We start from the raw sequence: 26,240 nt of genomic DNA on the forward strand, positions 1-26,240 counted from the left end.
GGGATAAAATCTATTATAAACTGGGTGGTTTGAGACCTGAGTTCTGATTGTCTGAAAGCCAATGGTATATCAGACAGTATTCCACAGGTGATACATTTATTTTTACTGCTCTAATTACATTGGTAACCAGTTTGTAATAGCAATAAGGCACCTCAGGGGTTTGTGATATATATGGCCAATATACCACGGCGAAGGGCTGTGTCCAGGCACTCCATGTTGCGTCTTGCAAACAGCCCTTAGCCGTGGTATATTGGCCATATACCACACGTCCTTGGGCCTTATTGCTTAATTATATGCTGCGCCGCACGCGCATCATAAAAACAACTAATGGAACATTGTCCTTGCTCGTCATAGAAACAGGTGAACAGTTTTGAAACACTGAGGCATTGGCTGCCTTCCTGTACCAGGTGCCTGTGTTAGTAGTGGGTTGGTTTTGACAATAAGCCACCGGACTACAGTCATTTGGTTTTGAACCTAGAAGAAGACCAAGAGACGGGAGTAGGCAAGGAGGAGTCGACCGCGATGGGCGAGAGGAATGTCCAGTTGGCTAGAACAGCATGGTAAGCTAACATTACTGAGTATCAAGCTAGCTAGCTAGTTAGCTGCGTTTTACAGCCAGACTCTCAGTTTTACACTTAGCTAGCTAGATAATTAACTAAACTACAATTATAATAAACCATTCTTAGCTAGCTAGCTATAGTAACTAAATATCTGTCAGATGTAAAGCAAGCAGGATCGTGGCATGACATACGCAATGCATGTTGGCTAGCTCACGTTAAAACTAGATCACTTAAGCAAGTGTATTCTTAATAAGCTAGCTAACTACAGTCAAATAAGGAGAAGCATGTTGTCATGATGGAAGTCACCTATGTGAAGTTAGCCACAATACTGATTAGCCACAAGTGTAATTTGCGGTTCTCCTTAGCAATTGTTAGTGAGATGTGGTGCCATAACATAAAATAATATCTTAGCTAGCTATAAATTCACATGTATGCCATATAATTGGTCATAGCGTTATCACAAAATGGCATGCATACTTTTAAATCAAATCTATTAAGTCCATACAGTGCTTGGTTGATTATTCAATTGATAGGACATGATTTGGAACGGCACACACACCTGTCTATATAAGGTCCCACAGTTGACCATACATGTCAGAGCAAAAACCAAGCCATGAGGTCGAAGGAAATTGTCAGTAGAGCTCCTAGACAGGATTGTTTCGAGGCACAGATCTGGAGAAGGGTACAAAAAAAAAAAATTCTGCAGCATTGAAAATCTCCCAAGAACAAAGTGGCCTCCATCATTCTTAATTTGGAAGAAGTTTGGAACCACCAAGACTCCTCCTAGAGCTGGCCGCCCGGGCAATCTGAGCAATCGGGGGAGGTGACCAAGAACCCGATGGTCACACTGACAGAGCTCCAGAGTTCCTCTGCATCCATGTTGAGGCTTGCTACCAGCAGGAATATGCAGTACGTCATGATATTGTTTTCCTTTACATTGCACGATACTAGGCAGGAGGCCCTGGGCCAGTGGGAGGTCGGGGCTTTCTCTCTTTCTAGCACTGACTACCTCTATCCATCTCTCTCCAGGTGCTAGAGACAGAATGGTCGAAGGACCTCCAGAGCCTTCTGACCAACTACCTGTGATCTCTCCAGAGCACAGAAGCTAGCTACACCCCGAATAGTATACTTAATGCACCATGTAAACCTCCTTCACTGCGGCAGTCTGCCTGTGTGGTGACATATTACACATAGCCACTGGTTGGATTGGATTTACTGTACTCATGCTCTCTCCTCCCTTTAAGAGTCTCCCAGACATATCAAAACTAACATGTGTCCTTTCCTCTAGGTGAGTCTGCTGGGCTATGGAACTCTAGTGCAGCACATCAGGAAAACCTGCCACCCTGTTGTCAGCTATCAGCAGACAGTTTCCGGAGTAAGGATGCAACTATCAAGGTTTTATTTCTATTACAGCATATTGGATGACTGTCATTCATATTCCATTCACCCAACTCAATGTAACATCGATAGCTTTAGTTTACTACATGATACTCAAATATTCCCAAAACCCATCACGGAGGTTGCTATAACCTAATGAAAGTTTACAACGTAGGTGCACAGGTCGAGGGGAAAATTTGAGTAATGAAGATGAGACGTTAAAATTCAATACCGCCTTGCACAATATTGCCTGCATCTAGCTGATCTAGGGTATAATCAGTAGTCTGTAGAAATTCTTACACAGGGACACTCAGTCAATTTTAATTGACTCATTCTTTACTTGTCAGCGTGCTGGAAAGGTTCCAACCAACTCAATGTACCATAGTACATGTGTCAATCAGGAGCTCTGCTTGGGCAGTCCCAGCAGTTGTCTTATATATGGCTATACACAGACAAGGTATATTTGCACGATTTAGCATAATTAATGAATTGTTACCATTTCATTCATGTGACTGACCAATACCTCATGAGGCTTCTCTCGAAGCTGAGACCTTAACTTTCGCTCTAAAAACAAGGTCTGGTCCTACTGACAAATTGCAGCTACTGATAGTGAGGATTCATTCAGTCAGCCACTTGCATGAAGACAGAAATTGGTTTATAGAACAGGACATGAATAGAACACAGAAATTAGTTCAGGAAAGCACATGTATAAAATGTCCATCAGTCAAACAGTTGCAAACGAAAGTTGCTATTGGACAAATTCAGGTATGTTGATACCTGTTTTGTTAGCTTCCGTTTAGGAAACATTTTTCGACAGAATGAATACGCCACTGATTTCCCTCAAACACAGTTCACTTTCATAGCAGCCACATATAAACATGACTATTTTACTCATTATAGATAGATACACACACAGTCGAAGTTAGAAGTTTACATACACTATAGCCAAATACAACTCAGTTTCACAATTACTGACATTTAATCCTAGTAAAAAAATCCCTTTTTTAGGTCAGGATCAAAAATCTGTTTTAAGAATGTGAAATGTCATAATAGAGCGAATGATTATTCAACTTCTGTTTCTTTCATCACATTCCCAGTGGGTCAGAAGTTTACATACACTCAATTAGTATTTGGTAGCATTGCTTTTAAATTGTTTAACTTGGGTCAAACGTTTCAGGTAGCATTTTGGCCCATTCTTCCTGACAGAGCTGGTGTAACTGAGTCAGGTCTGTAGGCCTTGCTCGCACACGCTTTTTCAGTTCTGACCACCAATTTTCTATAGGATTGAGGTCAGGGCTCTGATGGCCAATCCAATACCTCGACTTTGTTGTCCTTAAGCCATTTTGCCACAACTTTGGAAGTATGCTTGGGGTCATTGTCCATTTGGAAGACCCATTTGCGACCAAGCTTGAACTTCCCGACTGATGTCTTGATGTTGCTTCAACATATCCACATAATTTTCCTACCTCATGATGCCATCTATTTTGTGAAGTGCACCAGTCCCTCCTGCAGCATAAGCACCCCCACAACATGATGCTGCCACCCCTGTGCTTCACGGTTGGTCCACAGTTCCTCCAAACATAACGATGGTCATAATTGCCAAACAGGTCTATTTTTTTTTCAGACCAGAGGACATTTCTCCCAAAAGTATGATATTTGTCCCCATGTGCAGTTGCAAACCGTAGTCTGGCTTTTTTAATGGCGGTTTTGGAGCAGTGAATTCTTCCTTGCTTAGCGGCCTTTCAGGTTATGTCGATATAGGACTCGTTTTACTGTGGATATAGATACATTTGTACCGGTTTCCTCCAACATCTTCACAAGGTCCTTTGCTGCTGTTCTGGGATTTATTTGCACTTCGCACCAAAGTACATTCATCTCTAGGAGACAGAATGTGTCTCCTTCCTGAGCGGAATGACAGCTGCGTGGTCCCATGGTGTTTATACTTGCGTACTATTATTTGTACAGATGTGGTACCTTCAGGAGTTTGGAAATTGCTCCCAAGAATGAATCAGACTTATGGAGGTATACATTTTTTTCCCCTCTGAGGTCTTGGCTGATTTTCCCATGATGTCAAGCAAAGAGGCACTGTGTTTGAAGGTAGGCCTTGAAATACATCCACAGGTACACCTCCAATTGACTCAAATGGATGTCCATTAGCCTATCAGAAGCTTCTAAAGCCATGACATCATTTTCTGGAATTTTCCAAGCTGTTTAAAGGCACAGTCAGCTTAATGTATGTAAACTTCTGACCCACTGGAATTGTGATACAGTGAATTATAAGTGACAATCTGTAAACAATTGTTGGAAAAATTAACGTGTCATGCACAAAGTAGATGTCCTAACCGACTTGGCAAAACTATAGTTTGTTAACAAGAAATTTGTGGAGTGGTTGAAAAACAAGTTTTAATGACTCCAACCAAAGTGTATGTAAACTTTGATTTCAACTGTATACAAAAAATAAATATATATAGATATGTATAGAAAACGAATGCATGTCAGTATTTCTGTTTTCCCTTGCCCATTTATTTAGTTGTGTGGATTTATTTATCTTAATTTAATTCTAAATTACATCAGGTTTGGTCCACCATCTCACACACTGGTTCTTCCATTTCAAAGCCCTGGGGTATGGCACTGTGTCCGAATCATCTCAAATACTGTAGCATCCCTTCATTCTCCCTTCTCCTTATTAACCTGATATATGGCCGTCTTCCTTACCTTCAGTCAGTGTCTCAAATTCATCCTCTATGCTGGATCCTCCAGGGCTGCCCTCGGGGCTCAGGGCCTGTACCCTGAATAGGTAGGCTGTGCCTGGGGACAAGTCACTGATCTGCACAGAGCTCTTCTCCAGAATCAGAACAGTGTACGTGGTCACATCCAGATTGTCATCCTGGTGGAGAAGGGAATTGAAAGATGAGAACACAGTGAACCAACATCCATTTCGGTAAGGAATTATATTAATAAGGTACACTTTTGTTGTGCGGTATTGCTCCCCCTGTGGTGTTTGTCATCCCCGAAACCCCTCTCATTTTCTTTCTTTTTCCCACCCTTTCTTCACCCACTACCACGAAATTCCCTTTAAGTCATATTATGTTTCAAAAGACATATCCAAATAGAACATTGCAAACATTTTCAGCAGCTAGTTTGGCATGGATGGTTTACCGTACCTTCTTGCGGTAAGTGAGTTTGTAACGGGTGGGCTGGGGCACGGGCCTGCGGGGGGCTACAGCCCAGGACAGGGAAAGGCTGGTGAGGCTCCGCTCGTCCAGACGCATGGACGTCACCTTGGGGGGGTCTGAGGAGAGAGGAGGGGAGATGTTAACAATTTCGGAGACTGCAATGTCCTTCACATGTTCAACCAAGAGCTTTTGAAATGCTTTCACTGCATTATGTTTGATGGAGTATTTAGTGATTGTGCTTGTATAAGGCCATACAACTACATTTCAGATCAAGCATAATATAAGAGTTCTACTACTACCACCACCACTATTACCCCCAAGTACAGTGACCCACCTGTGTAGTGCAGGGCAGTGGTCAATGTGCTGGTGGATGGGGGCCTGTTGGAGCGTGGCGTCCCCTGGCTGGCGAACAGCGATACTCCGCTGTGGGCCTCAACGGTGAACGTGTAGTTGAGGTGGGGCTCCAGTTCGCTCACTGCCACCCTGGTGTCCACCAGGCCTGAGCTGGCCGGCTCAAGGCGCACCTTCTCCCCGCATGGCTGGCACGCGGTGCCCTCGCAGCGCCGGCACTCCACGCTGTAGCTGATGTCACTGCGGCCGCCCGTGTCCTCCGGCGGACTCCATGACAGCTGCAGCTTGCCTGCCGCCAGCTGGGTGGTCGTGGCGACCAGTTCTCGCGGTGCTGAGGGCAGGCCTGAGGAAACAGGAGCAGGAAAATAGAAGCATGTTAGTTAATGTATGATTGATGTCATCATTAACATTATGTTAAACTGTAGCATTCTGGGACTTTCTCTTGCTTACGGTCATTCTATTCTTTTTAGTGTCATTATTTTTTGGTCAAGAGAGCACTTTGAGCACAATGAAAAGCAAATCTCTCATTTGTTTTCAGTGTAGGATCCACCAATGCTGACTGCATTAAAAAGTAATTTTCCAAAATGTCCTCACCTGAGCAGGGCCCTGTAGTTGGGTCATCGGGAGCACGATAGAAGTCTTCTGCACATGGACAGAACAGTGCCCCGGAGCTCAGCAGCTTGGTGTTAACAGGACAAAGCTCACATGCGTCGTTGGAGACAAACGCTTTGAAGAAGCCTGGCTGACAATCTGAAAACACAACACGCAGATAGGGGAGACTTTCATGAGGACCTGAGGGGAATTAGTTGAGAAATTGCAAATTAAAATATGGCCAGGAAAACATGCAGTGTATGACCCAAATGGCACCCTATTCCCTATATAATGCACTGCCCTATGGGCCCTGGTCAAAAGTAGCACACTAAGGGAATAGAGTGCTATTTGGGACGCAAACACAAAATTCACGTAGATGACTAATATAGTGTTTTCCTACATCCGAGTAGGAATTTTGGTGCAGATTAGGCTCTAATCTATGGATTTCACATGACTGGGAATACAGATATGTATCTGTTCATCACAGATATTTTTTTTAAGTAGGGGACGTGGATAAGAAAACCAGTTGGCATGTGGTGTGACCACCATTTGCCTCATGCAGCGAAACATTCACATAGAGTTGATCTGTTGATTGTGGCCTGTGGAATGTTTTCGCACAACCATTGAAGAGTGGGACTTTGCTGGATATTGGTGGAAATTGGAACACTCTGTCCTACATGTCGATCCAGAGCATCCCAAACATGCTCAACGGGTGACATGAGTATGGTGAGTATGAGTCTGCAGGCCATGGAAAAACTGAGACATTTTCACCTTCCAGGAATTGTGTACAGATCCTTGCGCCATGGGGCCGGGCATTATCATGCTGAAACATGAGGTGATGGCGGCGGATAAAGGGCATGACAAATGGACCTCGGGATCTCTGCATTCAAATTGCCATCGATAAAATGCAATTGGGCTAGTTGTCCATAGCTTATGCCTACCCATATCATAACCAAATGGCCACCATGGGACACTCTGTTCACAACGTTGACATTAGCAAACCACTCACCCACAACGCCATACACGCTGTCTGCCATATGCCCAGTACAGCTGAAACCGTGACTCATCCACGAAGAAGACACTTCTCCAGCGTGCCAGTGGCCATCGAAGGTGAGCATTTGCCCACTGAAGTTGGTTACGACACCAAACTGCAGTCAGGTCAAGACCATGGTGAGGATGACGAGCACGCAGATGAGCTTCCCGGAGACGGTTTCTGACAGTTTGTGCAAATCCACAATTTCATCAGTTGTCCGGGTGGCTTGTCTCAGACCATGAAGAAGCCGGATGGGGAGGTCCTGGGCTGGCGTGGTTACACGTTATGGTAGAGAAATTAACATTAAATTCTCTGGGAACATCTTTGGTGGACATTCCTGCAGTCAGCATGCCAATTGCACACTCCATCAAAACTTGAGACATCTGTGGCATTGTGTTGTGACAAAACTGCACATTTTATTGTGTAATGATCATGCTGTTTAATCAGCTTCTAGGTATGCCACACCTGTCAGGTGGATGGATTATCTTGGAAAGCGAATTTGTGCAGAAAATTTGAGAACCTTTTTGTGCATATGGAACATTTCTGGGATCTTTTGTTTCAACTCATGAAACCAACACTTTACATTATTTTGTTTATTTTTTGTTCAGTGTACTTTGAACTCCTACACTTCCTTTAAACCATCCCCCTTCTCTCTCCATCGCTCTAAACTAATACAACTAGTCGTCCCACATTCCAGGACAGTATGTCAGCCATCAATACTTCACAAGGAGAGAAAACAGAGAGCAAGACAGAATCAAGTGGGAGAAGGCAGAAAGAGATAGAAAATGAAAAACTGAGCGGAACCATTGTGCATAATTCAGCCGTCTTTTAAAAAGACCCCTGTGCAGATATGAAACCGTATCGCTTAGATTAGATGTCTGCTGATTTCACACGTGGGAGAATATAGTGGGAGAGCTGCAGGTAGGCTCCAGCTGTGCACCAACAGTAGGGGAATCAGAGTAAGACGTCGTGAAATATCTGAGGGTCTCATGGAGGAGTGAAAATGAGAAGGCCACCCTTAAACGCTCCAAAAACATTCCAATGGCTGCTGGTCATGTCCTTGCTATATCCCCTTACATTATCACACACACTTGGAGAGGAAATCTGACTTCAGTGGAAGGATTACTGTTCTCTTCACCTCACACACCTTACTTTCGTTCATCTATTTCCAGATCCTGCGGTATGGAGCTGTGTCCCAATAATCTCAAATAGCAGCTCTTCCTTAGCCAGCTCTCTTTACCTAGGTTGACTTCATTGCTTTATCAGACATGAAGTCTGAGGCCCTAATTTAAGACAGATGGATAGATGAATGATATCATGTAGATGGATGATATGTTTGATGTGAGCAACTGTATGCAAAGTAGGTACCAGGTAACAAGGTGTTAGAAAAAAGGACAGTTGGAGTGTGTTTGTGAACGAGAGCATGCTAAAATGAAAAAGAGATTACAGGCAATTGAGGAATGACCTGAGAAAGGTGAAATAGGTCAAGAATAAATGACAGATGGTTTCAGTGTCTGCATCCAAAAGACGAACACAGGGACAAGTCAAGAAAGAAACAGATGTCTATTCTCAGAAAAATATCAGCTTTGTTCAATTGCCACCTTAGTTGTGGTCAGGTTTGGCTGAAGTTTACTTGGAAACTGCAAGTAACCTCACACTTGCCTGAAAGAAACTGCCTGTGTTTCGTTTATTTTGAGGGTATTAACTCAAGTGACTGAGACATTCCCCTTCCTTTGCTCCATTCATCCTTTGTCTCGTAGGGGCCTCCAAGTTGCGGTCGAGCCATTTGTCAGCAATAGGAGGTGAACAAAGGATATACATTACAGCAAACATGGGCGGCAATGGTGCAATCTTTGTTTGACAGAAAATTCCTAGCATGAAAAGAATTTGGATTGTGACTGACGTCCTGCATGCAGCCTGCACGTTGCTCATTCTTTCATGTTACCCTTCTCTCTTTCTCTGCATTCTGTTTCTAGAACATTCACGACTACTCATTAACACCACCTTCAAGGCCAAAAAGAAATGGAGGGATAGAGAAACAGAAGCAGAGTAGATTGATAGAAAGACAGAGGGGTATCGAATCCTGCTGGAGACTTAAGAAAAAGGGGGAGCGAGAGGAGAATTGCATTGAGTGGGCAAACAAAACAGCTGCTGTCTCAAACCCCAATTCACAGGCCTCTGCCTCCCCTCTCATAATCCCCAAATTCCTCTGTCCTCCCTACTACTCCCTTCCAGCCTCACCAAAGGTTTCCAGCTAACCCATTAGAATCTCCTTTCACTAGCAACCAGCAGGCAGGAGAATGCCAGGCCATTAAACTCCAGAGTGGGGAAGAAGAAAAAAAACACTTGTTGCAAATAGTAGAAATGCCACATGGCAACTGAATAGAGGGGAATATGCTCTTTTTGCACAGCAGCGGCAGGAAAAACAAAAAAAAGTGGCTGAAATGCGTATGGTCAGGGCTGTGGTGAGATGGCCTTACACTAAGAGGCAGACTCTGTAATCAACAAGCAGTCCAGAATACACCACCCAACGGGAGGCCCATGGGCCTAGAATAGAGGTCTTCACGGTTTCAACAGACCCAAAATTCCGAGATCCGACCCGGGACCAGAGTGGGTCCGGGTACTAAATTCTGACGTTTGTCTCGGGTCTGGCTCAGGTCTGATATAATTGCCACTGGTCTCTGGATATGCACCCCTTTCTCCCCAAGCCGGGTGAATGGGAGAGGAGTAGATTCACACCGACGGATGTGCTACATTACTAGGACTGTGTGCCGATGCTGAAAAATTGTGTGCTGCTGTTCTAGAAATGCTTCATTTGATTTACCGACGGGACCCGATTGGACCGTTAGTGTTTGTGTGATGAGAACTGCGCAAGCTTGTTCTCTGTCTCAGCCAACTGCCACTCAATAAAATGTATAGCTTATGTCCAGCTGAAACTGGTTCTGGCTGCTCGCATCACGTGCCTGCTGCTGAGGAGAGTGAGTGAAAGGAGCCTTGGCCAAGGCTGTTGAAGATGGGAGACTTTTTTCTTTGAAATAAAACCCCCAAAAGTTAGAGGAAAAACTGTATTGTGAAAAGAAGCCGATAACAGAAATGTCTTTGGAGACAAGTTTTAGTGGACAAAGATGAGAACGTTAACTTTCATTTATATATTTCAGTATTTATTATCAATTGTTTAGTCATTATTATTATTAAATTATTGGCCTATTAAATCATTTAAACCCCTTCTTTAAATATGACAGACAAAGGTGCCATTAATACAGGTAACGAGTGGAGGACAGAAGAGCCTCTTGAAGAAGAAGTTACAGGTCTGTGAGAGCCAGAAATCTTGCTTGTTTGTAGGTGACCAAATACTTATTTTCCACCATAATTTGCAAATAAATTCATTAAAAATCCTACAATGTGATTTTCTGGATTTTTTTCCTCATTTTGTCTGTCATAGTTGAAGTGTACCTATGATGAAAATTACAGGCCTCTCACATCTTTTTAAGTGGGAGAACTTGCACAATTGGTGGCTAACTAAATACTTTTTTGCCCCACTGTAGTTCAGGCCCATTTCCTTTACTTCCTTTCTCTAGAAAGGTCAGCACATGTAAACTCACTCACAATCATAGGAAATGAATCCAAAGAATGTGATCAAGAGGTATCGGTGACCACCAGCTGATTCGTTTTTGAGGAGGAATAGGAAATGAAGGGTCAAGGAATGTTCCTCTGAAAGTGAGAGAGTGGTTTGTCTTTGCTGTTGGACACAGGAAGCACGAGGCTAACGCTGAGCTTCCTTCCTCCAGCAGCCAATCATAGTATGCGAGGGAAGAGGGCCACAGATTGAGTCCAGGGAAAAATTAGGGGAGAGAGCTGAAATGTTGTTGGTAAAGAACAGAAGAGGGAGTAAGACTTGATGAAAACCCAGTGCATTTCTCAAGTAAATAAAAGTCTGTCAACCTCTAAGAGTCAGACAGCCGAGAAACCTAAGTGAGAATGCCTCCTTTTTTTGCCCTTTGGAATCCCCTGGGATGTAGGCCCTGTTTGTCATTTGAGAGGCCCTGTGCCTAAAGAGCCTGGGTGTTTGTTTATAGTGAGTGACTGGCAGGTCCTGGTGGATTCTGGGTGTTGAGTGGGCTGGTTTGTCAGTCAGAGTTAAGATGTATGAGATGGAGACGGGGATAAATGCACAGACGAATGGATACACAGCTACCGGACAACAGAAAGCCCCCAAGCCCTTGAATAAAGTGGGGGTGCGCTAGAGGAGAGGTGTAAAACAAAAAGCCTAAGTCAAGTCCTGGGCTCTTTTGGTTTTAAAGCATAGGAGGGTCATGTCTGCCCCAGGGTAGTAGTAAAATTGTCCTCGACTACAGGGAGTTGATGGCCTACTAAAACAAACACAGGAGAGAAGTGAGGGTAGGAGCGAGAGTGGGGAGGGAAGGAGCAAGAAAGGGGAAACCACAGCTTGTTTCGCAGTAGACTAAAAAAGGGTATAAAAATAAAGCCCCAGAAAAGCAGCAATGTTGAGATCATTATCATGACTAATTGTAGATATCCAGGGAAAGTCAGCATCCATCAGATTTTGCAGGCATCGGCTATTTTGAAGCAGGTTTTACTTGCAATGTTTGTAATATGTGGTAGTTTCATATACCTTGGTTGAATGCACTTATTTAAGTTGCTCTGGAAAAGAGCATCTGCTAAAATGCATTTTCTGCTCCCCATTTTCCCATGTGATGTCACTAATGCCATGTTTACATGTGCAGGACAACTTGTCATAGGTGTATTAGGGGGTGGTTGAGTAGAACAAGGTGTGTATCTGATGGGGGAGGGGTAGTGGTAACATGAAGCCACAGATGGAGGAATGGGGGGGGGTTAAGGTGTGTAGGGACATTAGTCAAAAGGATAAGCTGACCGATGGAGCAGCTGTAAGTGAATTACATCCGTTTTACAATTCCACTTAGGCTTTCATCTGGTTGTCAACAAACACAATAAATTCCCTAATACCTTTTTCTTCACACTCCTCTTCCCTTGTGCTGCTCACAGAGAACAGGGGAAGTGAGAGGATTGCAAATGGGAATGAGAGAGGGGTACAAACAGTGAGAAAGCAGAAATGCATGCATTAAAACAACCATCACACAAACCAACAAATAGGTCCAACACAAAATAGATGTCATGGTCTGATTAAATAATATTCTTCTTTCCTTTCTATTCATGTCCTGTCCTTCGACTACACTGCCCAACAAAAGCCACCACAGTCAGTCATCTAGGACACACTTCCTTTGCCTTTCCTAAAAAAGTCAAGGCCAGACATCCAGGTGGCCACGCAAGCTGGATTCCAACGTGTCTGCTTCCTGTTAAGAGGCCAAATTAATGAACCAATAAACAAAATGACTTATCAGTGGGCCGCAAAAACCAAAGGAGTGAAAGGGGGGGACTGACTGCAGCGCAACAATGGAAAGCCCTGAGCCAACAGGTTGGAGAGTGGTTGAGGATTAGGTGGCGTCCGGTTTCCGTTGGAGCCCGTCCTGTCCGGTGGGGGGACGGAAAGTGCTGAGCTCACACCGGCAGCACAATACACAAATCTCCACAGCCCAACCACGCTGCACAGGAATGCCATACAGAGGAAATATGCACCAAAAACATGCTCCGGAATACCTTTTCAGTAAAGTACCAACATGTACCAAAATGGAGCTACATGCCACCTAGTTGTAATTGTATGTCTGGATACTGTTAGAATAAAATGGCACAAATGTCTTTGTATGAGAACACAGACACCAAAAAGTGTATTGCTCTGTGTTTTGTTCAAGTTACTCTGCTGTCAGTCATACCAGAAAGTAGGAATCTCTTTGGTCTACATATGCCCAGAGAAGAGCCATCTTTGCTCATCCTCATGACTAGCCAATGCTATTATGCCATATTAAATGCTTCCTACGAGTTTCTAACCATAACCCTTACTTACTTATGAAATGTATGTCTGGATCGGAAAAGTAATAGGATTTGACATACGACCACAACATACAGGCCTATTGAATGAATTCTAAAGCAAAAGGCTAAACTTGCTAAATCAATTCAAAAATCAGTAAAACATTTTGAAATGCACAAATATTGGCCACTACTCAGTTTCCTGTCATCTCTTATAGATTTCATTGAATTATAATGGGCACAAAATTCAACATGATAGTGTCGAGAGGCAATTTACTCAGTCCCTCCATTTTCTAGCCCACGCTCTGAACTTCCATGTGAGAGGTCAACATCAACTTGGCACAAGATCACAGAATCACATTAAAAGTAATCGCAGCCAATCTCCCAAAACTTCCCCATTCCCCATTTCCAAAGGGTAAGAAAGAAATGTGCTTTGATATGAGCATGCTGAAAGTGCAAAACTAGTCTGATAAGAAGATCCTTAATGATTTCTTGGACTATGAACACAATGTGATCATAGGCCTAGTAAATCCACAGTATCCATAATGATGACTTTTAAGCTATGGATTGCAAGGAGGGACATAAAGTGTATGTAACATTGTAGGTGTATGCAACCAATCTGATCAGGAACAAAATGTCACAACAAACAAGTCTGAGAGAGGTTCCCAGAGAGGTTTCCTTCCTTAGCTCCAGCAACAGAGACTGCACTGCTGATATTATGTTGCACCAAAATAACAATTGCACTGGTCTTCTTCATAATGACTCGCCGGGGAGTAAACTGGGGTGAATCCGCTTTTTGTCACGTATTCACTGAATCATCTGTCATATATCAAGGCTGTAATCCCAATAAACATATTCAGAGCATTAAAATATTTCAGTTCACATTTTTATCAGGATTATAGGTTTATGTTTCTGGGTCATGTAAGTGTATCCACCCAAAACTGTGGGATACTACATATAGGGAATACTGTTCAAATGTAAGGTCTGTTTATCGTTTTAAGAGACAGTTGTCAAATAAGCAAAAATACTTATTTATTTACTAGTATACACAGAACAGAGCAAAGTCTAAATAGTCAGTCACATATGGGTCGTGTGAAACAGGATGTTGCGATTCAAATAGTGTCACATTCAGGTCCTGCACACTGGCCAACCATAATAAAACCATAATTCAGAGAGAAATAGAAAAACAAGAAGGAATGTGGTCATCTTGTAGCTGGTTACAATAAAAACTCAGTAATGATGTTGCTTATGATCATAAACTCACAGGAGAGTTTCAAAATGGAGATGTGAAAAGAGGGGGGGTGGTAGAGCCTGGGAGCAATAAAATATATGTAGAGAGAGCGAATGAATGAGGGGGAAAGAAAGAAAAAACAACAGAAGGAGCTAAATAAATATGGAGGCAGGATTTTACATTACATTTAGAGCATTCATCTTAAGATGGCTAGGTGAGAGAACCACATATCACAGTTGTAGTAGGTAATCTTTTCCTCAAAGTAGCTATTAGCAAAGTCAGTGCTAGTAGGAACAGACAAGGGAATAAGAATGACTGAGACGTCTTATTTAAGATACTCTTATCTTATCAGGAAGACAAAGATGCAGGCAGTACCAGTAGTTACTGCACATAAAACACACACCCAAGTAATTTACTACCCACACAAATCACTCACCACATGGAAGGCACAGTCATTCAGCTTCAGTGTCACCGACAGTTTAACTTGACATCACTTTAGGGGGGAGGAAAACTAGGCCTAGATTACTGGAAAAGGGAACTCCTCCTTTGGGAGAAAATAACCTTACCAGAACTAATTTACTGGTTCTATCAGGATTTTTCCTAGAGAAAGTATTCTAAAAAAAAGAACCCAACATTGACTGAGTGTAAACACGAGCATTTGGAAACTGAGTGTGCGTCCCAATTCACAATATAGTGCTCTACTTTTGACCATAGGGTGCAATTTGGAACGCATATAGTTGGTCCTAAGTCATATTTGCCCAGCTCCGGGATGAGTGTGCACACGGCTTTACTGTGGGTGACAGGGTGTGGGCATGGACAGCTCGACACAATCCAAGGAGCAGCTGGGCCAGATGTTTATCTTTCTGTGGTAACACAAGGTATGTGTACTTTGTGCCAGCGAAGATTGTGTAAGGAAGGGCGTTCTTTTTAAAGGAGGAAAACTGTGTCAATGTCAACAGTGAGTCAACTGGAACACACAGCATGGGGGAAAGGGGGGGGGGGGGGGGAGGTACGTGCATGCGTGTGTGTGTGTGTGTGTATGCATACGTAGGCTTGCTTGCGTGTTTGTATGTGTGTGTGTACTGCATGCATGGTTGTATCCATGATTTTTTTCAACTTAAAATGCCAAGCTCATTCAACTTACACTGTAGCTGTCTGTATTCAACCTCCCATGGAATTAATATATCCATCTGATGCTATCCACTCCCTTTCTCAATCCATCACTTCAATTCATTGTCCTGTAAGATGGAGTACACTCCAAATGGCATTCTATTCCCCATGTATAGGGCTGTGGTCAAAAGTAGTGCACTATATTAGATATGGTGCCATTTGGGATGCATTGCAGGAGTCCTCCCTAAGGAATTCCTCAGACCTGCAGTAATCTGGGAGGTTCCTCAGTAAATGGAAGAGGAATGCACTGGAGAAGAAGGGGAGGACGAGGGGAGCCAGTGCCTACAGCTCAACACTGCACCACACTGTTCTACCTTTACATTCCATTCCTCACATTTTTATCACAACCTTCCTCAGTCTCTGTGTGTGAGTGTTTCTCACTCACCCACCTCACTATCCTTTCATCTAAAACTATGCCCTGACAGAAATAAAATGACAGGAAATATCCATTACCAATGGAGGGGAAGCTAAGAAAATGTGTGTGTGTGTTCCAAAATCAGTGGTGCAGTAACATGCCTCGTGTTCAGGTGATGATAGTTTTGTGGTGCTCTATCAGAGAACAGCTCCCAACAGGCCTGAGCATGCAAACACTCTCTCACACACCCTGCTGCAGTACCACACAAAACCCTCAAATGTTGAAACCTTGTCTCTCACAGCAGCTCTGAGATAGAGTGAAAAGTGGAATGTGAAAAGTGGAATGTGAAGGAGAGAGTGAAGAACAGAGAGAGAGAGCATGCCCAATGGCTTAAGGAATGCATATTTCTCTGATGCATGTAACCAACAAAGTCAGAGACAACCATGGGGGGTTGTTTTCCCTCCTCCTCCTCCCCTGCCACCTAGAAGAAGTAAATTCATCACCAGTATAGTCTCCGAGTTTGACTTGTGAACCTCCCATCTTTGATCAACATCTGTCATTTAGTCAGGACTCAGAAGAATGTAGACTAGAGGGCCTCTGATGAGGACTTGAATGCAGCATGGTTGCAATGTAACTACAAAGCCCAGGGGTTGAGTGACGGTAAGACTACCTATGAGTATCTTAGAAAAGAGAATGAATGACAAATTAGTAGGAAACTAGCTTACGAGGGCCAGAGGTCCTGATAAGCATGGCTATTACCAAAACTGAGCACCTCACAAACCCGTTTCAGTTAAGAGGAAAATGTCTGACTTAAAAGTTTAATAAAAAGTACTTTTATCTTGATACATTTGATATCACATGCATGGCCTAAGAGTAGCTGAATTTTGTTACAATGTTTCTACATTGTAGTTTGGGTTCAAGGTCAGGGATAATGTAGTGACATGCATGTTTTATAACACAAATGGTAAACACCTTCTGCTAAATATCTCTATGAGACTCACGTCAGCTCACAAACGGGAAAACACAGCATTAGAGTCCATGATGCTAGAGGCCAGCTCTCAGAATGCCCAGCTGTCAGTGAGCCAAGAGAACACAGGAACATTATACCTTACCTCGACATGTGTCGTTGACGGCCTCGTAGCCGGGCATGCATTGGCACTGTCCAACAGGCACCACCCACTCTCCGTCCATCGTGCAGTAGATGCGGGGAGACTCCTCACTCACCGCGTTCTCCACGCAGACCCCCGCTACTTCCCTCAGGGCCTGGTTCACCCCCCCGCCCGCCACTGTCTCAGGGAAGGCTGCGAGGCTCTTGATGGTGGCCGGGCAGGTCTTGTAGTAGACCCTGACAGAGAGCAGTGCCATGCAGGCCCCAATGTCCTGGAAGGCCAGGTAGAAGCCTTTCCTGCTGAGGCTCTCCACCACCCGCGTCTCTGTGTTGATGCGCAGCTCGTTGCGGCTGGTGATCTCGTCCGGCGCGATGGTGGCCACCTTCTTGAACTGGCCCTTGCGGAAGCTGGTGCCGATGTCGGCGTCCGACTCAGAGGAGAACAGGTTGAAGGTCTCCTTGCAGGTGAGCGACGAGCCATCGAATGAGTTGCAGTCACGCACAATGAACTGCAGCTCCACAAAGACGCGAGAGGCTGACAGGCGGCGCTGGATGAAGGTGGTGCGCAGCCAGTTGTCCTGCTCATGCTCACCCACATTACACACAGAGTAGGTGTACAACTGGGAGCCATTCAGACTCCTCTGGACCACCTCCCACTGAAACACACAGATAGACCATCAGGACTCCAGTCACATACTGACTCTGGCGATACATGACTAAGAGTGGGCTGGAAAAAAGTTAAAATTTTCAATGCTTATGGGGGGTGCACAACTGCCCATGTTGACATCTTAAATGCTAATGGTGTGCCTTAATTTGTTATACGAGTTCCAAGACCCCCGGCACTCCTGTAATTTGAACCCTGGAGACAAAGGGAAAGCGTGTGAGAGAGTGTGGGAGACCCCAAAGGAACATATTAAGATATAAGAGTTGCGAGAAAAGACAAGGCCTTAGCAAAGGATTGAAGCCAGCTGATTTTGACAATGCCATTGAAATAACACTGAGGTCTGTCAACATCTTATACAACATATGTTGATCCACGCAACCAACTCTTGCTGTCACAGAAGTTAGAAATTTTTGTGAGAAGTCTTCAACGTTCAGCTTAATAGTAGCTGTTGAAATACATGTGTCCACACAGGGGTTCTCTCTGCATGTTACCACTGCTATTAATTAAAGGAATGTGCTTTGTTGGCTGACTGTGTGGCATCACATGAACGGGAGCATGCAACAGGAGAGAGAGCGCCTCCATAACACTACTGAACAAGGGAGAGTCAAAAGTGAATGACCACTCAAATGTAAATGAAACAAAATGGGACCCAAGCACACATACTACACAAAGGCACACGATAGCAAAAAACAATAATCTGTTGACAACATTTTCTTCTTATGAGAAAATGATAACCATCTTAACTCACTACATCTACATTTCCCAAAAAGCACTATATTCTCCAAACTTTAGGTCAATTGCACCCTTACATACAATTCTGAAATGAGGGACTTAAAACCACAAGTATTCTCTACCACACTTGCTATAGCTACCATTCTCTCCCTTGGAATAGTCCTGCCATGCTGCCATCTAAAACCCAACCCCCACTAGAATAATGTGACCCTTTCACATATTCAACTTGAACATGACACTTTTAGTAATGTTTATACATGAGCACCAAGTTATAGCACCCAGAAAAGTAGATGTGTGAAGGTAAGAAAGTCAGACATGGCATATTATGTGCTACCCCATCCATACTTACCCAAAGAGAAAAGTACAGAGACAGGGCAATGGAAAGAATGGATGTATACTGACCCCTTGCTTGGATCCTTGTTCATAGGGCCAGGTCAGCCAGCCTAGCTCACTCCCTGATGCCCTCATATCCAACAGCACCTCTGCAGAGGGGAAAATTCTATCAAATATGTCTTAACCTACTAAAATGTGATTGACTTACCACAGAAAGCTGGGACATGTACATTTTGAAGTTAATACCTAATAGAAAGAAGCAAATTATCATTTGAACTCTAATATCTTACCCCAAGAATAGTAATTGTCTAAATCCCCTACACTTCCTCAAGTGAGGCTAAAACATAGGCCTATGTTAGTGACTTTTACAATTTAAAAGGAAGTTTAGGGTGTAATCATTAACTTGTGATGGAATATCCTAACTTTCTCATCAATCAACTTTGCAATAAGTGGTACCAGGCATGAATGTTCAGCCCAACCATGCAGATAATTATTAATTTTATATTGTTATATTTAATATGTTCAAGATCTAGCGACAATATAAAAGTTCAAAATACCAACAGGTAGTTGCACTCTATAACGTAGCAAGACTGCTCTCAACACACCCTCATCTTGATAGAGATCAGCATAGATACCGAATCGAATACGGGCGAAACTTGATCTAATAAAGTATTAAGGATTGCATTAAAAACAGTTTCTGGTCAAAATCAACAAACTTAAAAACTTCTACAAGTTGCGACATTGTATCAATAGCCCATGTTCTTGCCCTGTGCTTTAAACATCCACTTCTTCGTGGTCCCACAACCTGAACAGAGCAGGATATACTTCTTGCAACAAGAACATTTTGATTTCAAATAGTTACCAAAGTTTGAAAAGTAGTCAAGACTTTCGCTTACCTTCTTTAGATTGCAGTGTAATAAATATACCGTTAATTAATACATAGGAAAACAACAAGCGCTTAATTCCACGGGAATCCATTTGAGTTTGTTTTCTTCTTATTTCTAAGCTTGGTTGGGACCCTTCCACGCTCTCATCAGTTGCTCAACTGAACCGTGAGCTCGCGAAAGCCTCATTCACAAATGAGGACGTCACCAACTCCGCCTGTTAGAATGTAATCAAAGTGACATTGGCATTATGGTTTTGATGGCCTCCGCCATTTACCTTAGCGACAAGAGAAGCAGATGTCAATACAATGTTGGCCAATTTACCTTTTTATTATTCTTTTTTTTTGTGTACAAAAATAAGAAGAGAGAATTCTGCATGAAACTCATGATACAAGTTTATCAATCACATTATTATCGTATTCATATAATCTCTAATCTGAAGCAAAGACAACTGAATCCATAGTCAAGAGAAATAAAATGGCAAATAATTGTACTAATTGGCTTTAGAATTTGAAATACCATACTCTTGATGAATATAAGTGAAGTGATACATCTGTATTTTCAATGGGAAAGATAGAGAGGTGGGAGAATGGGGAGTAGGAGGGTGTGCTGGTACGAGTATGAACATAGTAAATTAAATAATCCATCACCTAGCAACTCTTTCGCAAATTAATTTGGGAGTCAACCCAGTCAACCTTCATTATTTGTTGTACAGTGTAACTATGTGATTTATGAATGCTTATCTGTATCTTGAAGTTTTCACTAAAAACCTCCTGAATATTTTGTCAACCTGTTAGATTTTCTTGGTAAATGTTTACCATTGATTGCGCTGTCTTCACAATAAATTATTACAATACAGTATGGCATTGATTTTGCATGGGTCACACCTGTGGGCCCAACTCTGTGGGAAAGATTGGGCTTCTCTCTGTTTCCCCGGCAGACAGGTCCCAGCCATGTGCGAATCCGACCTCCCCATCCGACCTCCCCTTACCCCGGGGCTCTGGTATTATAAAGCTCCTCTCACACCAGGGAGAATGCCTGGAGCCTTATGAAATGCCACATAAGAGTGATTCCTCATGAAACCCAGACAAAAAAGACAATGGTTTTGGGAATTTTCGCAAAATGTAATCCATGGAATAGTCCTTTGCAGGAAGGATTGTTAGCATATATTTGACATTTGTATCTAAAAGCATAATTAGAAAGAATTGATCAAAGTTAGCTTATTTATTTATTTATTTTTTACATTTAACCTTCATTTAACTAGGCGAGTCAGTTAAGGACAAATTCTTATTTACAATGACGGCCTAGGAACAGTGGGTTCGGTTAGCTGCCTTGTTCAGGGGCAGAACGGCAGATTTTTACCTTGTAAGCTCGGAGATTCAATCTAGCAACCTTTCGGTTATTGGCCCAACGCTCTAACCACTAGGCTACCTGCCAATGCTACAAATCTGTAGGGTATTGGGGGGTAATCAGACTACCAGATGAGGCTCTCACACATGCTCCCTTGGTCGGTCCACACTTTCTACTGCTGCTGCTGTGTGTTGTTGGGGCTGGGTAACAATGGCCATGCTGTCCCCCAGTGAAGGGGGTTCAAGGGGGCTGACTTGGTTGGGAGAGCTGCCAAGCACAGGTGTAGTAACTCAACTCAGCAGCATCAGAGTGGGGGGGACAGCAGGCCGATTGTTACCCAGAAAGTGTGGACAGACCAAGAGAGCATGTGTGAGAGCCTCATCTGTTAGTCTGATTACCCTCCAATACCCTACAGATGATACCAAACACATGACACTGTTGATTTGGGCCTATGCTATACCTGTTTTTGGCTCTGTATACAGCACTGTTCTCCACTGCCTGTCAGACTTACAACTATTCGGTTCCTAAGTAATCAAGATATTTTTTTTTTATACAATGATACCAAAGTGCAAAGTGCTGAGCAAACTATCTGTGGGGTAGCTAAAGGCTGACAGGGTGAGTCGGGATTGAACACTATCATCCCAGCAATATACTATACACTATTCAGAAAGATCCCACTTGAAAAAATACTACAGTGTACTGTATTCTATGGTAGGAATACTGTAGTATTCATGGCAGTGTTGTTGCTGAATTTACTGTAGTAGTGACTGTAGTATAATGTGGTATTTACAGAAATACAAAAACATACTACAATACTATAAATGTTCCATAACCTGTAGGTAGGTAGGTAAGTAGGAAGGTAGATAGGTAAGTAAGTATGTAGGTCTGGGTTCTGAAAAGGGAGTTCAGAGCTTCTGCTCTTTTCTATAACCACAGGGAACACAATATATGGTCTATACTTGGCGTGTAGGTTTCTAACTTATGGGTGGCACAACTTGGGATTTGTAAGGGGAATGGGCAGGGTTTATGCAAATTACATACTGTAGTATTTACTAGAGTAAAATAAATATTGTGTTTTTGCGGACATTTCTGTAGTACTTACTACAGTGCTTTTAAAAAAAGAAAAAATACTACATTATTCTACAGTATACTACACAATTCTATACTGGGGGAGGGGGGGGGGGCATGGAGTAGGGTCAAGTTCCTTCAAGAGACTGATCTAAGGTCAGTTTTGTGTTATGAAAGTCTGGGACTGGAAAACACTCATGCTCTGAATAAAGAGGAAGGATGGCATAGGTTTTTACAATCCATATGTCAACAAACCCAATACATAGCAATCATTATTATACTGAAATACACTGTGTACAAAACATTGTGCTCTTTCCATGACATAGACTGACCAGGTTAATTCAGGTAGGAAAGCTATGATACCTTAATCTGTGTAGATGAAGGGGGACGAGACGGGTTAAAGAAGGATTTTGAAGCCTTGTGACAATTGAGACATGGATTGTGTGTGTGCCATTCAGAGGGTAAATGGGCAAGACAAAAATATTTAAGTGCCTTTGAATGGGGTATGGTAGTAGCTGCCAGGTTTGTGTCAAGAACTGCAACGCTGCTGGGCTTTTCATGCTCAAGAGTTTCCCATATATATCAAGAATGGTCCAAAACCCAAAGCACATCCAGCCTTCTTGGCACAATGGGGGGAAGCATTGGAGTCAACATGGGCCAGCATCCCTGTGGAACGCTTTCAACACCTTGTAGAGTCCATGTCCTGACAAATATAGGCTGTTCTGAAGGCAAAAGGGTGTGAAAATCAATATTAGGAAGGTGTTCTTAATGTTTTGTACACTAAGTGTATCTACACACCTGTAACAAGGAGCTCTCTCTCATATTCAAAGTTCTCTAATCTTGTGCGAGAATATGAGAATCATGACACAACAACAAAGTTATTCAGAAATCTCATCTAAATGAACTCCTCTTTGGAAATTACAGATCATCCATCCCCCTGGGCTGAAGTGAATAGGCGCTATATATTAATTCAGTCATTATCACAACATTCCGATGCCCTGAGCTGGAACACACTCATATTCGTTGCCTCCCTTTTTATTGGAGACACAGGTCACGCTAGAGAGGGCTAGTGAGAGCAGATGTTGTATTTGCTCACCCAAGTAGAATGAGCTGATCCTGAGGCCATGCGTACCACCTCGATATCAAATGACACTACTGGGGTCAGAATACATTCAAGACAATGCCTTGAAGGAAGTGCACTGGAGAAAGCGCATCCAGAATGTGTGAGATGGACCCCCGAGGGCTTAGGGCGGAAGAGAGGCATGAGGGGTGCCCATTGATAGCCACCTGTTGATTCTGTTCCAAATGACCTAAACTTTTTTAGATTACTCGATCAGGTCTATGTGTGTGTTTGTGTGTGTGTGTCTGTGTCTGTGAGACAGAGAGAGAGCGAGAGAGAGCAAGAGAGAGGGAATGAGGAAGAGAAAGATAAACATAAAGAAATAATTAAAAGAAAGTGAGAGAGAGATGTAGTAGAGAAGGGCCAGGTTCTTCAGGGGGTTTCCAGGCAAAATGGTTGACGATGCTGATCAGTGATGTCATGCTGTTAGGCAGCACCTGTTCTTGTAGTTGCCCCTGCAGACCTATGGTGGTCTGCGGTTTGCTGAGGTAGGCATGTGAAGCATGTCTGACCCTCCTCCATATGTTACCGGCCCCCACTTCCTGGCAAAGAAGGGGGGTTGTGCCAATGAAAGTGTTAGGACAACTATATAAAGTGTGTGTGTATGCCTGTGTGTGTGTGCATACATACACGCAAGACTGTTACCAAAAGTAAAAATTTCACAAAGTGTTGATAGTTGTTGTTGTGTAGGAATGTGGTACTTTTGCTCACCAGCAATTTGCCTTAGGTAGACCAGGAGAAGCAGGGTTGGTAAAAAGGTAGCTTCATAAATCAGGCTTACATTGTTACTTGGAAAGATGATTAAACAATCACTTCTCAGAGGGAACATATTTCAGAGCCTTTTTGATTGAGATAAATGGTGTTCTTATACAGTAGGCCTTTCAACAATGTCATCTAATCATCTCATCATAACAAAGGCTTGTGTACTGTACTGTATATAATAGTTGCAGTGCCAAATAAGGCTATAGTTACCCAGGAGGATGTAGGGAGTGTGTGTGGCTAGAACCTGCATATGAGGAGATATCAATTAGTGTCCCTGTTTACAGACACACGGGTGGTGCCATACAGCTGCCATCTTCTTGGTCACCAGGGGAGGTGTTTTTAAAGCAGTGATGTTTCCATAGTCTTAACACACCAGCCAACACACACACATGCACAAAAACACACACACACACACACACATTCACTTTCTCATGCTGCTCTGCGGGTGAAAACAGAGAGTAGATTTCAACATTTAGGTGACCAAATACAGCCGTAACCTCCAGTGAGGCAAGTGTGGGAGAAAGGGGAGCGAGCATACAAACAGGTGTTGCCCAGCCATGTGAGTGCTAAGCTAAGGGTCAATGGGACTTAGATAGTTATACAGTGCTGGGGGAACAAAGTAGTGTGTATGACAGCTGCCTGTGGAATGGCAGCTCATATCAACGCTTGTCACTCCTCCAGCATGTCTCAGAAAGCTTGTTCCTGCTTGTCTGCTCTCTTTCAACAGCTCCCAGTTCCAAACCACAGAGAAACCTATATTTTCTCCAGGACAAGACAGATTTCTGAAAGTCTGTGAAACGGTTGGCATGTAAAGTGTGTCCTTCTGAGACGGCAGTGATTCAGTGAAAGCACGTGAAGAGAAACAGTTATGTAACGCGTGATTGTTGGATTAAGCAAGCATGGAGTCCAAAGATCTTAGTCTGGACACTGTGCCCCAGTGCATTTTGCAAGGTGTAAATCACATATTTATGTAAAAATCGGACAACAATACCAGACAATGATAATTGTCTCAACCACGGTCAAACCACAGTGTACTTACTGCAAATCAGAATGAGAGCGCTTTGAGGGATAGAATTGGTTTTGTGAAATAACATCAATAATATTTCATGATTACATCTACAGTTATTGTCACGCCCTGGCCTTAGTATTTTGTGTTTTCTTTATTATTTTGGTCAGGCCAGGGTGTGACATGGGTGATTTATGTGTCTTGTCTTGTCTAGGGGTTTAGTAGATTTATGGGGTTGTGTTTAGTAGAGTTGTCTAGGAAAGTCTATGGTTGCCTAGAGTGGTTCTCAATCAGAGGCAGGTGTTTATCATTGTCTCTGATTGGGAACCATATTTAGGCAGCCATATTCTTTGGGTATTTTGTGGGTGATTGTTTCCTGTCTCTGTGTTTTGCACCATTTAGGACTGTTTCGGGTTTTCACGTTTTGTATTTTATGTTGTTCACTTTATCAGCTCATCAGGTCCTCCTCTCTTTCACCAGAAGAAAACCATAACAGTTATGCAAGTTAGCCCTGGTGATATGTGGGAGTTTTTTTGTATCGTCCCCAATGCTAATTCAATGAATACCTGACGTTCTATAGTCAATTCCTTGCATCTTGTGATGTTGATATCAAAACTCACTTGACCTTTTAATGTGAGAAGAAAATCAAACTGTGCAAATTGTGTTTGATGCCACAGTGGTCACCACGCACTGCGACGCAGGCAGGAAAAGGGAACTTTTCAACCAGCATATCTGCAAAGTGGACCTAACAAACAAATACTGATAGCCTGAACAGTCCAGTAAATGTTTCTGTCCCTTCCTAACCCCTTCACTGCTACCCACCGCCACCCCAACAATTCTCTGAAGAGCCCTGCACAAAACCTTCATTGGGGAATTTCAATTCTCCTCAAAAGTTCCCTCTTCCTACATATCTGTTCTTTTTGACATCCACTTTACCTCATCCTGAAATAATCCTTTACTTTGATCTTTATAATCCATCATCAGTGAATATTTTGATAGATATGGATAGAGAATTGCATAAGTCCACTCACCCCTCTGCTTTACTGTAGATACAGCATCATCGGCCTAATAGCCCTCTCACTATCCACTCAAATACTGTGCTTTCTTGCCATAGACACTGAGTTACAAGAAAGTTGAAAAGGCTGTTAAAGTCCTGAGTTACAAAATGAAAAAGGTGATGTAAATCCTGCTTCACCTCCTACCTATAGTAAAACCCAACAGATAACACTCTCTCACACTCAATCAATGTCACTGGCACATTGGGATTCAATTCTGGAGCGGCTATAGCCAAAAGAGAAGGGGCACAGAATTCTTAAATTCCATAGAACTGATAAACCACAAATACACTATTTTATTTACAACAAAAAAAGTGAAACCGGTGCAAAACAAGATCACTTCCCCTGGTGTGTGTGTGTGTGTGTGTGTGTGTGTGTGTGTGTGTGTGTGTGTGTGTGTGTGTGTGTGT

At 43.0% G+C, this 26,240-nt stretch overlaps 1 protein-coding gene across 1 annotated transcript in view; it reads right to left on the bottom strand.

Annotated features, from left to right (window-relative positions):
* epha2b (eph receptor A2 b) overlaps positions 1-19,774 on the bottom strand; it is a 30,716-nt gene extending 10,942 nt beyond the window's left edge. Inside the window, exons 1-7 of the mRNA XM_020459455.2 lie at positions 19,482-19,774; positions 18,655-18,734; positions 16,861-17,512; positions 6,059-6,214; positions 5,448-5,807; positions 5,102-5,229; positions 4,653-4,824 (exon numbers count right to left, since the gene is read on the bottom strand). Of these exons, the coding sequence (XP_020315044.1) occupies positions 4,653-4,824; positions 5,102-5,229; positions 5,448-5,807; positions 6,059-6,214; positions 16,861-17,512; positions 18,655-18,734; positions 19,482-19,563 (1,630 nt within the window). The 5' untranslated portion in view covers positions 19,564-19,774. The remainder of the gene's footprint in view (positions 1-4,652; positions 4,825-5,101; positions 5,230-5,447; positions 5,808-6,058; positions 6,215-16,860; positions 17,513-18,654; positions 18,735-19,481) is intronic.
* Positions 19,775-26,240: the final 6,466 nt, after the last annotated feature.

This window comes from Oncorhynchus kisutch, linkage group LG24 (genome assembly GCF_002021735.2).
Source record: "Oncorhynchus kisutch isolate 150728-3 linkage group LG24, Okis_V2, whole genome shotgun sequence".
In the NCBI taxonomy this organism is placed as follows: Eukaryota; Metazoa; Chordata; class Actinopteri; order Salmoniformes; family Salmonidae; genus Oncorhynchus; species Oncorhynchus kisutch.